The 12,510-nt window shown below is 40.2% G+C and overlaps 1 protein-coding gene across 2 annotated transcripts in view; it reads right to left on the bottom strand.

The window, feature by feature from the left end:
* The window catches only part of AIG1 (androgen induced 1), a 287,157-nt gene that overhangs the window by 44,795 nt on the left and 229,852 nt on the right, over window positions 1–12,510 (bottom strand). For both annotated transcript variants that reach the window (XM_055134767.1, XM_055134765.1), the window contains exon 4: window positions 9,564–9,679. In XM_055134767.1, coding sequence (XP_054990742.1) covers window positions 9,564–9,679 — 116 coding nt within the window. The remainder of the gene's footprint in view (window positions 1–9,563; window positions 9,680–12,510) is intronic.

The raw sequence follows: 12,510 nt of genomic DNA, 5'->3' as shown, positions 1-12,510 counted from the left end.
TTCTTGAATGAAGAATTTTATCGCTATCTTAGTTATAATTTTCTCTCTCCGTTCTCCAGGCCATCTCCTTTTTCTGCGTGGGACACTTTTACTTTCGACCTTTACACAGCAACTCTTAGCCTCAGAGTTCACAGACAGTCTTTCAGGACCCTCTAGTCTTTATTAGGAAATCAGTCTCTGGGTTTTCAGACTTTTCTGCTTTCTTTTTTTTTCTTCCTATTTTATACTGCCCTAATCAACTGTATCATAGTTGAAATTTGAAATTTGAAAATTTCCCTGCATCAAAGTTATTTACTGTATCTTTCAACAAAGCCAATGCTTTGTACTGCCTACCTCGTGCATCTAGCACAATGCCTGACACATGGTAGGTATTAGTAAACACTTGCTTCAGAGAATTATTGAACTCTGTCCTGAGCCAACATGAACTAGATTCCTTCAGAATATGGGAGAATTCAAATGCTATAACAATCATTATCATCAAACTAATTCCTTTCTTTACTTTGAAAATAATCAAGGAAATATATATACATAACTGTTTAAAGTAGATGTCTTGCATTGTTACTTATTTTATACAATTAATTATTATTACTTTTGATCACACCCCATTCCTAGTTTTGTGTTCAAGAATGATCCCTGGAGGTGAGCTGGGGACCATATGGGTATGTCAGGAACTGAATCAGGACCAACATGATGTGAGTCAAGCACCTTAATCATATACTATTGCTCTAGTTCCTGAATAAGGGACCTGTTTTAGACCAAGTTCCTCTTTCCATTGTGTATCTCAAACAAAAGGTATTTTGGCTTTGCATATACTTTGAGGTGTACAAAGTCAACTCTGGGGCAGGTATCGCCAACTCTGAATGGCTTGTTTTTAAATCATTTCTTATTGTTTGTGTCTCCCAGGAACTCAATGCTGCTGGATGTGGCAGGAGAAATCAAATGAGAACTCTGGCCCCTTCCTGTTATTGCAGGAACCCATCTGTTGAAGGTGACTGTGTGTGACTGGGTCACTGTCAAGATGTTCACAAAATCTCTCCCTTCATAAGTGGATCTTCCCTCCATTTGAAATGAGAAAACTCATTTCATTTTATTGCTGAACTGGATCATCTCCCACATAGGGTGTCATTTTGGTAAGATTTCTCCTATAGCTCTCTCAGTTTCAGTTGGCAGCTTAAATGAAACAAGCAGGTAGCAGAAGAGACAATAAAGGGGAAATTCAATACTAGAGAAATGGATGACAGATCCAGAGGGTGTAAACACTTTATTTGATTACTATTAAGTGCAAGATAAATATTTAGAAATTTCAAAAAAATTCAACTATTGAACTTTTTTTAGCCTATATAGTGAGAGGATGGGGTTTGGCAGCAGACTTTGAAAACAAAAATTAACCAAATCACTACACGAGACAAGGGTTTATAATGAACGAATGAACAGGGGGCTATTGTGTGTACTAGAGAAGTGGATCAAGACTTGTAGACTAGGAGACTAACACCCAAGAAATGTAGAAATAAGTACCAGAAGGTTGACTCCATGGCTTGGAGGCTGGTCTCTCATTCTGGGCAACTCAGAGAAGGGAACACCAAGTAAAATATGGTCGGAAGTCATGCGGGGGAAGGGTGATGTGTGCCGAATGTAGACTAGAGACTGAACACAATGGCCACTCAACACCTTTATTGCAAACCACAACACCTAATCAGAGAGAGAGAGAACAAAAGGGAATTCCCTGCCATAGTGGCAGTGTGGGGTGGGGGGGAAGATGGGACTGGGGAGGGTGGGAGAGATGCTGGGTTTACTGGTGGTAGAAGATGGGCACTGGTGAAGGGATGGGTTCTCAAACTTTGTATGGGGGAAATATGAGCACAATAATGTATAATTCATTTCAATTCTTAATGTAATTTTATTAGATCAATAAAGTCCAGATTGAAAAAAAAAAGACTTGGAAACCAGAGGAGACCCTCCCTGTGAAAGAGTGTTCAAGCTGGGAACTGAAGGATGAGTTGGATTTGGAATCAACGACTATAGGAGACACTCGGAATAACCTAGGTACCGGGAGTTGCATTATACTCATATGCCTGTTCTGTCCCAATAAAGATCCAAGAACTTATGTCATCAACACCCAAGAGGTTTCCCTGTGGCATGGGGAGCGTCAGGTGCAAGCCATGCTCTGAGTTAGAAAGCCCTCAACGGTCAAAATAGATTTCTTTTTGAGAAGATCAGAAAGCAATAGCTCACACTCAACAAAGTATTTGTGAAAATAAGATTAGAATAATGGAAAAGCAAAGACATCCTCGTCTCCCAGAGGAAAACTAGAGCTTGGGAGATAACTTAATATATGAGCCAAAGAAAATTTCAGAAAATCTGCTGCATTCTTAATAGGTTGCAAGGAGACAGCAACCCCGCAGAGCAGGGCTGAATTCCGTAAGAAGGGCCGAGGATAAATTGAACACAGGGGAAATGGGGAGGAGAGAGAGAAAGAAAGGGCCTTTTGCATAGAGACTCCCCAGACATTCAGGATTACTGTTGCCTAGGAGGAAGCAAAGGCACTAATATGTCCTGAGAGCCACTATGTGCTCATTAATCCTTACAGTAATTTACGAGGCAGGTAGCATCTCCCATTTTATAGACGGTAAAATGAGGCTAAGAGAAGGTAAGTAATTTGTTCCATGTCCCCAGGAAGAAGGGAACTGAACAGGGAGTGTTTGATTTCAAGCATCTAGACCTCTTCCTCTCAGAGCAGGCATAAAGGCTTAATGAATGAAGAGATGCACAGAAAGAGGCTGAGTTTAGGTTACGTAAGGGCTGACTATTCTCTAGGGAGCAACACTGATAACTGAGTGAGCTCCAGTGCCATGGGTGGCATTTCAGACTCACTTTCCAGCTCTCAGTCCTAAGGACCATTCCCTGCTTTTCTAGATGGGGAAACTGAGGGCCAGAGAGGTGGAATGATTTGCTGATCCACCCACCACCTGCTATATCCCTCCCTTGGTCTTTCCCTGGCTCCAATAGAAGGCAAAAGGAAGACTAACCATCAGTTTTCTAAATTAGATTCCTATTTCACCTTGGTACCCCCAAATCATTTCCAGTGTGTTATAAGCCTTCCTGTACACTTCAGGCTGGAGCGATAGCACAGCGGTAGGGCGTTCACCTTGCACTCGGACAACCTGTGTTCGATTCCTCCACCCCTCTTGGAGAGCCTGGCAAGCTACAGAGAGTATCGTGCCCCCACGGCAGAGCCTGGCAAGCTACCCGTGGTGTAATCGATATGACAAAAACAGTAACAATAAGTCTCACAATAAGAGACGTTACTGGTGCCCGCTCGAGCAAATCAATGAGCAACGGGATGACAGTGACATTTTGAATGACCAGTTTAAAGTTTGTAATTTTTTGTGGTGGGGGGTGCACACCTGGCAGTGTTCAGGGGTTACTCCTAGCTCTGCACTCAGGAATTACTATGGTGCTTAGGGGACCATATTGGAGTGCCAGGGATTGAACCCAGGTTGGCTGCATGCAAGACAAGTGCCCTACCCACTGTACTGTCACTCTGGCTCCTCGAATTCCCAGTTTAATAGTGTTTGCCGGGGATTCTCCTGGAACACTCGCTCTTGGTTTTGGTGACTTGGTGAGGCACTTCTCTATCCACGAGTGCCCTTAGACTGCAAAAACCCCTCTGTCTTCTCCAGCCAGGTTGAAGAAGCGGGTAAAGAATAATGGGAAAGCAAAGACATTCTCATAGCGTAGCAAAGCACACGGATGGCTTTGCAGATAAAGGAGCAGACCCCTTTTTTGATTTCTTGTAAGCCCCATGAAAGGTATCACTCTACAGCACAAGAGGTACTTAGCACTTCACTCATTCAACTTGGCTTCAGTTCTCTACTTCTGGGAAAAAGGAATATTTTTGTATATTATTACAGATATAATAATCGAGGCAGTTATGGTGAAATGAAAGGTTCCAGGTGAATAGCTATCTTCTGGTTAAAGCACAACTACATGTTGAGATTTGTTTAATTGGCAAAGAAGCATCTAATCCAATAGGGAGATTTTAATGTGGCCTGAAATTTAATCTTCTTAGTGAATACGATGCAACTTTTCCTCTAGAAATTGTGGCTAAAACGTCTCTGAGCTATTTTTGAAAATAAAAAATGCAGAAATTTTTATTTTTGAGGTGCCTCTCTCTATTTAAAATAGGCAACATACATTCTAGCAGAAACTTGAGGGAATACAGAAAAGTTTCAACAAGAAAACTAATAATAGTCTGCAACTGCATAGCTGAAAGGCAACTTTGGTGGAAAATAGAATTCTGATTGGGGCAACTTAGGTTTAAGTCACAAATGAAATTATAATTTTTCTTCCTTTACTTTGTTTTACTTTCTGGGTTGGGAAGTTGTACAATAGACATATGTGGGGTAATGAGAGTTATAATATAAATTTGTACAACACAACCAGGGCTCTAAGAGAATAAAAATCCCCATTTTTCTTGAAACAAAACAAAATAAACACTTATTGCAGTGATAAGAAATGCAATGCCTTGCTTCTGCTCTTTCTTTGCATTTAGTGGTTAGCATATATAAGACATGATCCCAGATATCAATCTCATTTGGACACTGACTGAATGAGAACTTACCCTCTCGCTACCATTCCTGCCACTGAAGTGGAAAAAATTTTTTTTAATTGAATCACTGTGACATACAGTTACAAACCTTTTATGTTTGAGTTTCAGTCATACAATGATTGAACACCCATCCCTCCACCAGTGCACATTCTCCATCATCAATTTCCCCAGTATAACCCACCTCCTACTTCCCAACCCTCCCCCTGCCTCTATGGCAGACAATTTCCCCCATACTCTCTCTCTACTTTTGGGCCTTATGGTTTGCAATACAGATGCTGAGAGGACATCAGGTTTGGTCCTTGATCTACTTTAAGCACACATCTGAATGATTCCTTCAACTGTCATTGACTTAGTGATCCCTTCTCTACTCCAGCTGCCTTCTCCCCAGCTCATGAGGCAGGCTTCCAACTATGGAGCAATATTCCTGGCCCTTGTGTTTACTGTCCTTGAGTGTCAGTCTCTCATATTATGTTATTTTACATTGGATGTGGAGAATTTTTAGGGGCTGGAAGAGGACGTCTCAGCAAGTAGAATCCTCAGGAATGTCAATTTGAGAGGAACTTGGGAGATCTCACTTTATTCACTTGCAGCATCCTCTTTCTGTGTCCTGTAGACCGAAAGGCAAGAGGTGACACACAGCAGTGCCACAGGGGGACAAGTATGTGTTGACCCAGGTGTAGCCAAGGAAGACAGACCACCAAGAGGCCAGGTAGAGTGGGATTGTCTTCTTTTGCGAGATTAGCAAAATGTAAGGAGTCCGCAGTCACAGCACGCCAAGATCTGAAAGTTCTCTTCGAGTCAAGGCCCCTTTAAGACTTTCTGATTCCTTTAACTTAAGAACTTTCTGGTTCTTTTAACTTAAAAACACAAATGAAAAATGGTATCACCATATTCGTTAGTATTGTGTTAGATTTTGGGAGGGAGGTTTACTTAAAAGGAAGCTTTCATTTGTTTGTTTGTGCCATCCCTGGCCATACTCAGGAACTACTCAGGGCTCTGCACTCAGGAATCATTCCTGGTGGTACTCAGGGGACCATATGTGATTGAACCTGGGTTGACTGCATATAAGACAAGTGCCTTACCCTCTATACTTCCTTCCTGTGGGGGACCAGCACCGCAAAGAGGAAGCTTTTGGTCACCTGATGGTGCTCAGGTTATACTCCTGGCTCTGTGCTCAGAGGTCACTCCTGATGGTGCTCCGGAGACAGGTGGTGCCAAGAATCACACCAGGGTAGGTCACATGTACAATAAGCACTTTGTCTCCTCTATTAGCTCTCAAGCCCTTGGATTTTTTTTTATTATTGAGCCACACATAGTGGTGCTCAGGGTTTACTGCTGGCTCTGTGTTCTGGGATCACTCCTGGTGGGCTTGGGAGACTAAATGAAGCACCAAGCATCGAATCCTGGTTGGCCATGTGTAAGGCAAGTGCCTGACCTCTTTGCTACTGCTCTGCCTCCAGCCCTCAGATTTTTAAAAAATAGGAGTTATCATCAGTGGTTCCCAGGAATCATCAAGGCCACTCTTGGAGATGCTTTCACTCTGGATTTACGCAAACATCATGCCCTTGATGTCCCTTTCTTTCTTACTTTTTTTTAAAAAAAAGTTTTTGGGTCACACCCAGCAATGTTCAGGGGTTAACCCTGGATCTACACTCAAGAATTACTCCTAGCAGGGCTCAGGGGGAACATAGGAGATGCTGGGGATCGAACCCAGGTCGGCCACATGCAAAGCAAGTGCCCTACCCATTGTACTATCACTCTGGCCCCTTTCTTGCTGTTTCTTGAGGACTGCTTCAGAATTGATAACAGCAAATAAAGACTATTTTTTGACTGTGCCAGGCATTGTGGGATGGACTCTACATCATAGTAAATAAGTCTCGCAAGTGCCCTATGTGGCTACCCACATTCTATTCTTGTTTTAGATTTCCATCTGAATAAGCTGACATCCACAAAGTGTAAGTGGAGAAGTCAGAATTCAAACCCAGGAAGAGCACAAACCTACTAGACGAAGTTGCTTTCGAGGCATCGCTCCAAAATCAAAACCCAATCTGAGATAGAGATATGAAGCAGAGAAGAGACTGGCTCATTGTAGACTCTCAGCCACACACTTGGGCTTGCTCTGTAATTCTGACCACCTCGTGGCTCTCCAATGGGCAAGCCCAGTCAATACTGTCAGCTTTAGTTTCCTTATATGAACAATGTGTAACATAAGAACTGTCTCAGAGGGCTGTTCAGAGAATGAAATAAAAGTATCTGAAAAGGAAAAGATCAGGATAGCCCTGCTTTCTCACGTCTCACTTCTGGCTTTCTAAATCTAGAATAGACTGGGATCACCAGAGAGGAGTGAAGGAACAGAGAGAAAGGTATAGAGAGACGGATGGAGACAGATGCTTAAGCAAGATGACTGTGAAGGAGAGATTCCGCTCCTCAATCTCACTGAGGATCGACTATAAAGGAAACCCCACTTACTTCACAATCAGTATGTGGTAAGGGGAACACTTTCTTTCACTGTGGCATGAGGTTCTGGAATGTTCCAGTGACTGTCCTGGTGTACTATCAAATGGTTTCATGTCCTTATCCTTTTGCTCTGTGTCAATGATATGTCTGAAAGCCAGTATCTTTCTAGATATCAGTGAAAGTCCTTGGGTTTATCTAAAGTGACATGTTGTAACTGGTATTGTTTTGCTCTTGGGCAGAACACCAAAGGAAATACTCTACTTAGAAAGGATTCTGAGGACATATCTGAGAGAATTTGCTGGTTAATGCAAATACATGTCCAAACAAGAACTCATTTGCTTTCAGGGAGTACATAGAGCTGGCAAGCCTCCCTTGGCATGAAGAGCACTGAGTAATGAATGCCTAATTTAATGAGGGTTCTTGGGGGTCTATTGTGAAGAATCTGTTGTAGTTCCCATGTGTTCTCTTGAGCTTGGAACAACTGTACCCACAGTGGAAGAAAGTAGATGATTCCTGAAATCTTTGGGAGGTCTATAACATTCAGATAAATGAATGGCATATAAATAAATGTATATATATATACATTATATATGTATATATAGCAGGAGTCCCCCCTCCCCACTTCAATACCTTCCCATCAGTAAACAAATATGGGTACCAAGTAATGAATATGTACTTTTTAGCGACTGGTAGAAGGGAAGGACATTTGCTTTTTCAAACAAAAGTTATAGGTAGTTCCATATAAGTTACAAATACTTTAGCATTCCTGGAATGTTAAAATAAATAAATGAACAGTTTATAAATGGAACAAATGAGCAGTTTCCATACTTGACTTTTCTGCGATACCATCATTATTTAGAAATCAAATTCATACAAACAAAGCACACAGATTCTTCATTTAAAAGACTTAATTTCAGTTATTGTTCACAGGTGAGCCCTGATCATTTTAATCATTTATATGAAATCAACCTTAGTACTTGACATTTGAAGTGGGAAAAAAATACCCTAGAAAGTGATGAGGAAAGCAAATGTGCTCCTGTCCTTGCTAAGGGTCTTTGACTAGTGGGCAAGGAGACAGATGCAACAGACATAATTGCATGTTTTGGTCAATAGTTTGGATGTCTCTTACATCCAACTATAGAATGTTACTTCCTAGGAGCAAAAACAAAACAAAATCAAAATCCATTTCTGCTCAAGAGCACTATGAAATATGCAAGCCACGTATGTGAAGTACTATCCCTGTCACTGTCATCCTGTTGCTCATTGATTTGCTTGACTGGGCACCAGTAGCATCTCCATTGTGAGACTTGTTGTTACTGTTTTTGGAATATCAAATATGCCACAGGGAGCTTGCCAGGCTCTGCCATGCGGGCGGGATACTCTTAGTAGCTTGCTGGGATTTCCGAGAGGGACAGAGGAATCGAACCCTGGTCAGCCACGTGCAAGGCAAATGCCCTACCCGCTGTGCTATTGCTCCAGTCCGTGAAGTACTATACTTATCTTTATTGGATATTTCTAGGGTAACTAGGGCAAACATTCCCTGGCTCTCTTAAAGACCTCTGGGATTTTGGTGGGATTAAGTAGAGTTTCAGGGTGTTTTGAAGAACATTATCCAATCCTTGAATTTAAAGGAGGGAGTGGTGACCCAGAACGTAGGGAGAAAGTCCTGGGAGGCATACGTGCTGATGGGAGGATTCTCTGCTGTGTGTGCTAATACATCAATGAGGACTTAGAGCTATAAAGGGAAAAAAACGACAGAAAAATTTTCTATCATATGGCAGAGAATCTTGCAAAAATTTGCAAAAACCAGTGAGCAACTGAAATCAATGTGAAGTAAATTTATCAGGCAGAAATTCTTTTAGCTGATAAATGTGTCACTTCACACTTGGAACTGATTCACGCCCAAGAGACTAAATGAAGATTTCTTATAATGCACTTACCCAACTTTAAAAAATAAAAGCATTAAAGACATTCCATATGTAATAAAGATATACTTGTATATGTAATGGTTAATAGTGGAATTGAGGTGAAACCAATTTGTGAAAATGTGCATTTTCACTTGCTTTCTATGAAGTTAAAGACACTCATCTGAGGGGTCATTTTTTTTTTCACTCTTCACTTGTGTTAGCTACAACCCCCCAACTCCTCAACAAAAGCAACAACAACAACAACAACAAAAATATCACAAGCCAAAAAGCCCTGAAGCCTGAAACCGGTGTCCAAGAAAAACATTTAGTTTGAAAAAGAGTTGAAAAATGTTGCCTTGGAAGAACCACTGCTTACATGGGATTGTTCAACAAATTCCTGTTGTGTGAGGTTTGGCATATACTTTCTAAAAATATAAGCATCTGGGGAAATGAGACAAAGCCCAGGTCTTGGACCAAATGAGGCACGCAGTGTGAATCTGTTAGTGATTATATCCATAATGAAATATGTGCCCAAATTTAGCAGTGCAAAATCTAATACAGTATGAAAGGCCAGCAGGCACCGTCCTTACCATAATATATAGCCCACAGAGAAGGTAGATGTGGCAGCAAGTCCACTGCTCCTGCTGGGGTAGGCATGGTGCGATGTCCTCATTTCGATTAATATAAAGGGCAAAACCGTTGTGTGCTGGAAAAGAACACAGACCAGGTGACACAGATTCTTATCATCGTCCCTTGATAGTTGTCTTTTTTTTTCCCCCTCCAATAGAAGAACAGATAAATTCCAGGAAAAGGGCTACAGCATCAACCAATGCATGGCTTGTCAAAGAGGCAGCATGGATTAAACAAAAATCTGTGCTACATTCATTGCTCCATTGCTAACTTTTATCTTAATTTATAAGATGAACAAAATCTTATAACTATGCATTTTTTAAAAAGACCTTTATCTCTTCCCTTGACTTAAACACCATGATTTACATAGCTGTTCAGAACAGTTACAGAGTTGTTCATAACAGTTTTAAGGGCTTTTGATATTTCAACACCAATTTCACCATCTGGGTGACCTTCCTTTCACCATTGTCCCCATTTTCCCACCCTCCTTCCCCCAACCACCCTGTCCTCTTTGAACAAGCACACAGTTATAATTTTTTTTATAGTGCCTGGAGTGATAGCACAGCAGGTAGGGCATTTGCCTCCATCCCTCTTGGAGAGCCCAGCAAGCTACCGAGAGTAATCCGCCCACACAGCAGAGCCTGGCAAGCTACCCAGTGGCGTATTTGATATGCCAAAAACAGTAACAATGTCTCACAATGGAGACGTTACTGGTGCCCGCTCGAGCAAATCAGTGAACAATGGGATGACAGTGCTACTGCCTGTTACAACCAAATGACTAAAGAAATTATCAAAAATACTTCAGTAAAAGATTTGTAAAAACTGATATATCTCACCATGGGGCTGTTAAGTCTTTGTCTGAGGATTTACTAAGCTGTTAATCACTAGTTGAGCCTTCTGCGTTACTATTTTTGTTTGTTGAGTTTAGTTGGATTCTATGTTACTTTCCCATCTAATATGGGGATTCCAATCACTATTGAAATAGCAGTACTGTGGAATTTGGAGGTGTTGGGCAGCCACGTATGCAGTCCTAGAACTGTGCATTTTGATAATACAAAAGTATGCACAGAAAATAACAGGAACATAGAAACTAATAAAATTAAAGTACTTTAACTTATTTGCATATGTGCTGTCCTATACTTGTTCCAATTCTTTCTACAAAGTTAACAGTGCACATGAATTTTTTTTTGCATTATAGCTTGCTAGTTTTTCCACATGTCATTTTAGAAATACTTTTAGAATATGAACCTCGACCATAGTTACTTAAACCTCTATTTTACGGATGTACCAACACTTATTCAACCAGTCTTGGATTTAAAATAAGGGACTTTTAAATTTTTCATTTATTACAAAAGCATGATAAGATCACTTGCCGAAGTCTCTGAATGTCTGTGTCATTTTATTTTCTTGTGGTAAAATAACAAATACTATGTAATGCTAAGCTATGTGCAGATCAGCAAAATTATTCGGAAATAACATCAAATTAGTGTCTCTAAGTCTTGCCAGTTTGCACCAACTGTGATGGTTTTGAATATGATGCTTGAAGGTGGGATTCCAAAGAAGCTCACTCCTAATTGTTTTTGGATCCGGAGGTCTCTCGGGGTACTCATAAATGTGTTCCAGAATGATGATGAAATTCAACTCAGCCCATGGTAAAAATAAAGGAATATTGAATACTCCCAATATTGAAGTTGGGTGTATAACTCATGAGGGAGGACCAGCTTCTTAGGTTAAACTGAGTCTGGATTTTATCTTTCTGGCAGAAATGAAAATTGAACAATAATGTGAATTCTAATAGTACTCCTTAGTGGATATGAACATATCTTTATTCTGGGCTTGCTTTATGATTTGTATATTCAAGGAATAGGAAAGAAACGGAATGCCATGATTTTCAAACTCTAGTCTACTGCAATACGATGTAACCAGGTGGCAGGTAGGCCTCCACAGAAAAAGTCATGGTAAGGATATCGAGGTCAACATTTTGGAGCAACTTGTTCTATTATACAAAAATAAAAAATAGAATTTTCCAGGACATATTGTGCCAGCGGAAATTCTTTGCCTTCAACATTCTTCTCTGGATAACTATTTTGGCTACCAATACATTAGTAACCAGAGTCCGGTATTCCCAGAAGGTCAAGTGGGTGATTCCACAGTTGGGCTATGTTTCTTTCTCCCCTAGTTCCTCTAAGATTTTTACAAAACTATATAATTATCTTGGAAAAGAACAACACAGAATGTGTATGTGTGTTAATATAGAGATGGTATGTACCAAGAGATTATTGGAGTATTTTTTTTTCTCACCATACTCCAGTCACTTAGATGACTCAAGCCTGGAATTGCACCAACAATTTCAATGCCAATAATAGTAGTTTTACAAAAATAAGGCCAAGAAGAATTCCCTGTAAACCAAACTTTTACACTAAGATAATGCTCACTCTGATGGGCTGTGCAGGTTAGTTATGCCGTATTTCCCTGCGTAACTATTGCAGTCTGCTATTTTAGTCCAAAATTGTTTCATGATTTTTGCAAAAAGCTTCATATAATGGTTGCATCACTCTTTTTATTTTCATTATTATTATTATTATTATTATTATCATTATTATTATTATCATTGCAAAAACACTTGGCACAAAGTGAGTTATATCACTGTGATAGTTATATAGTGAAATACGGTAAAAATATCACAATACTCTTTTTGAATTAATATTAAAAAATGTGTAAACTCTGACCTCCTCATTCATTGATTCTTACTGAGCACCAAACCATTCATTTCTCTATAATGTTATGGAAGTTCAAATTACTAATCTGAAAAGTCTTAGTCATATATGTATATTATTTTATCTAACTTACTTGCAGTTATCAGAACTGACAGTTACAGGATGTTCTTTGATGATAGCAGGCAGAAAA

Source organism: Sorex araneus, chromosome 4 (genome assembly GCF_027595985.1).
Source record: "Sorex araneus isolate mSorAra2 chromosome 4, mSorAra2.pri, whole genome shotgun sequence".
Classification (NCBI taxonomy): Eukaryota; Metazoa; Chordata; class Mammalia; order Eulipotyphla; family Soricidae; genus Sorex; species Sorex araneus.
This window is presented reverse-complemented; position numbering and strand designations above follow the sequence as displayed.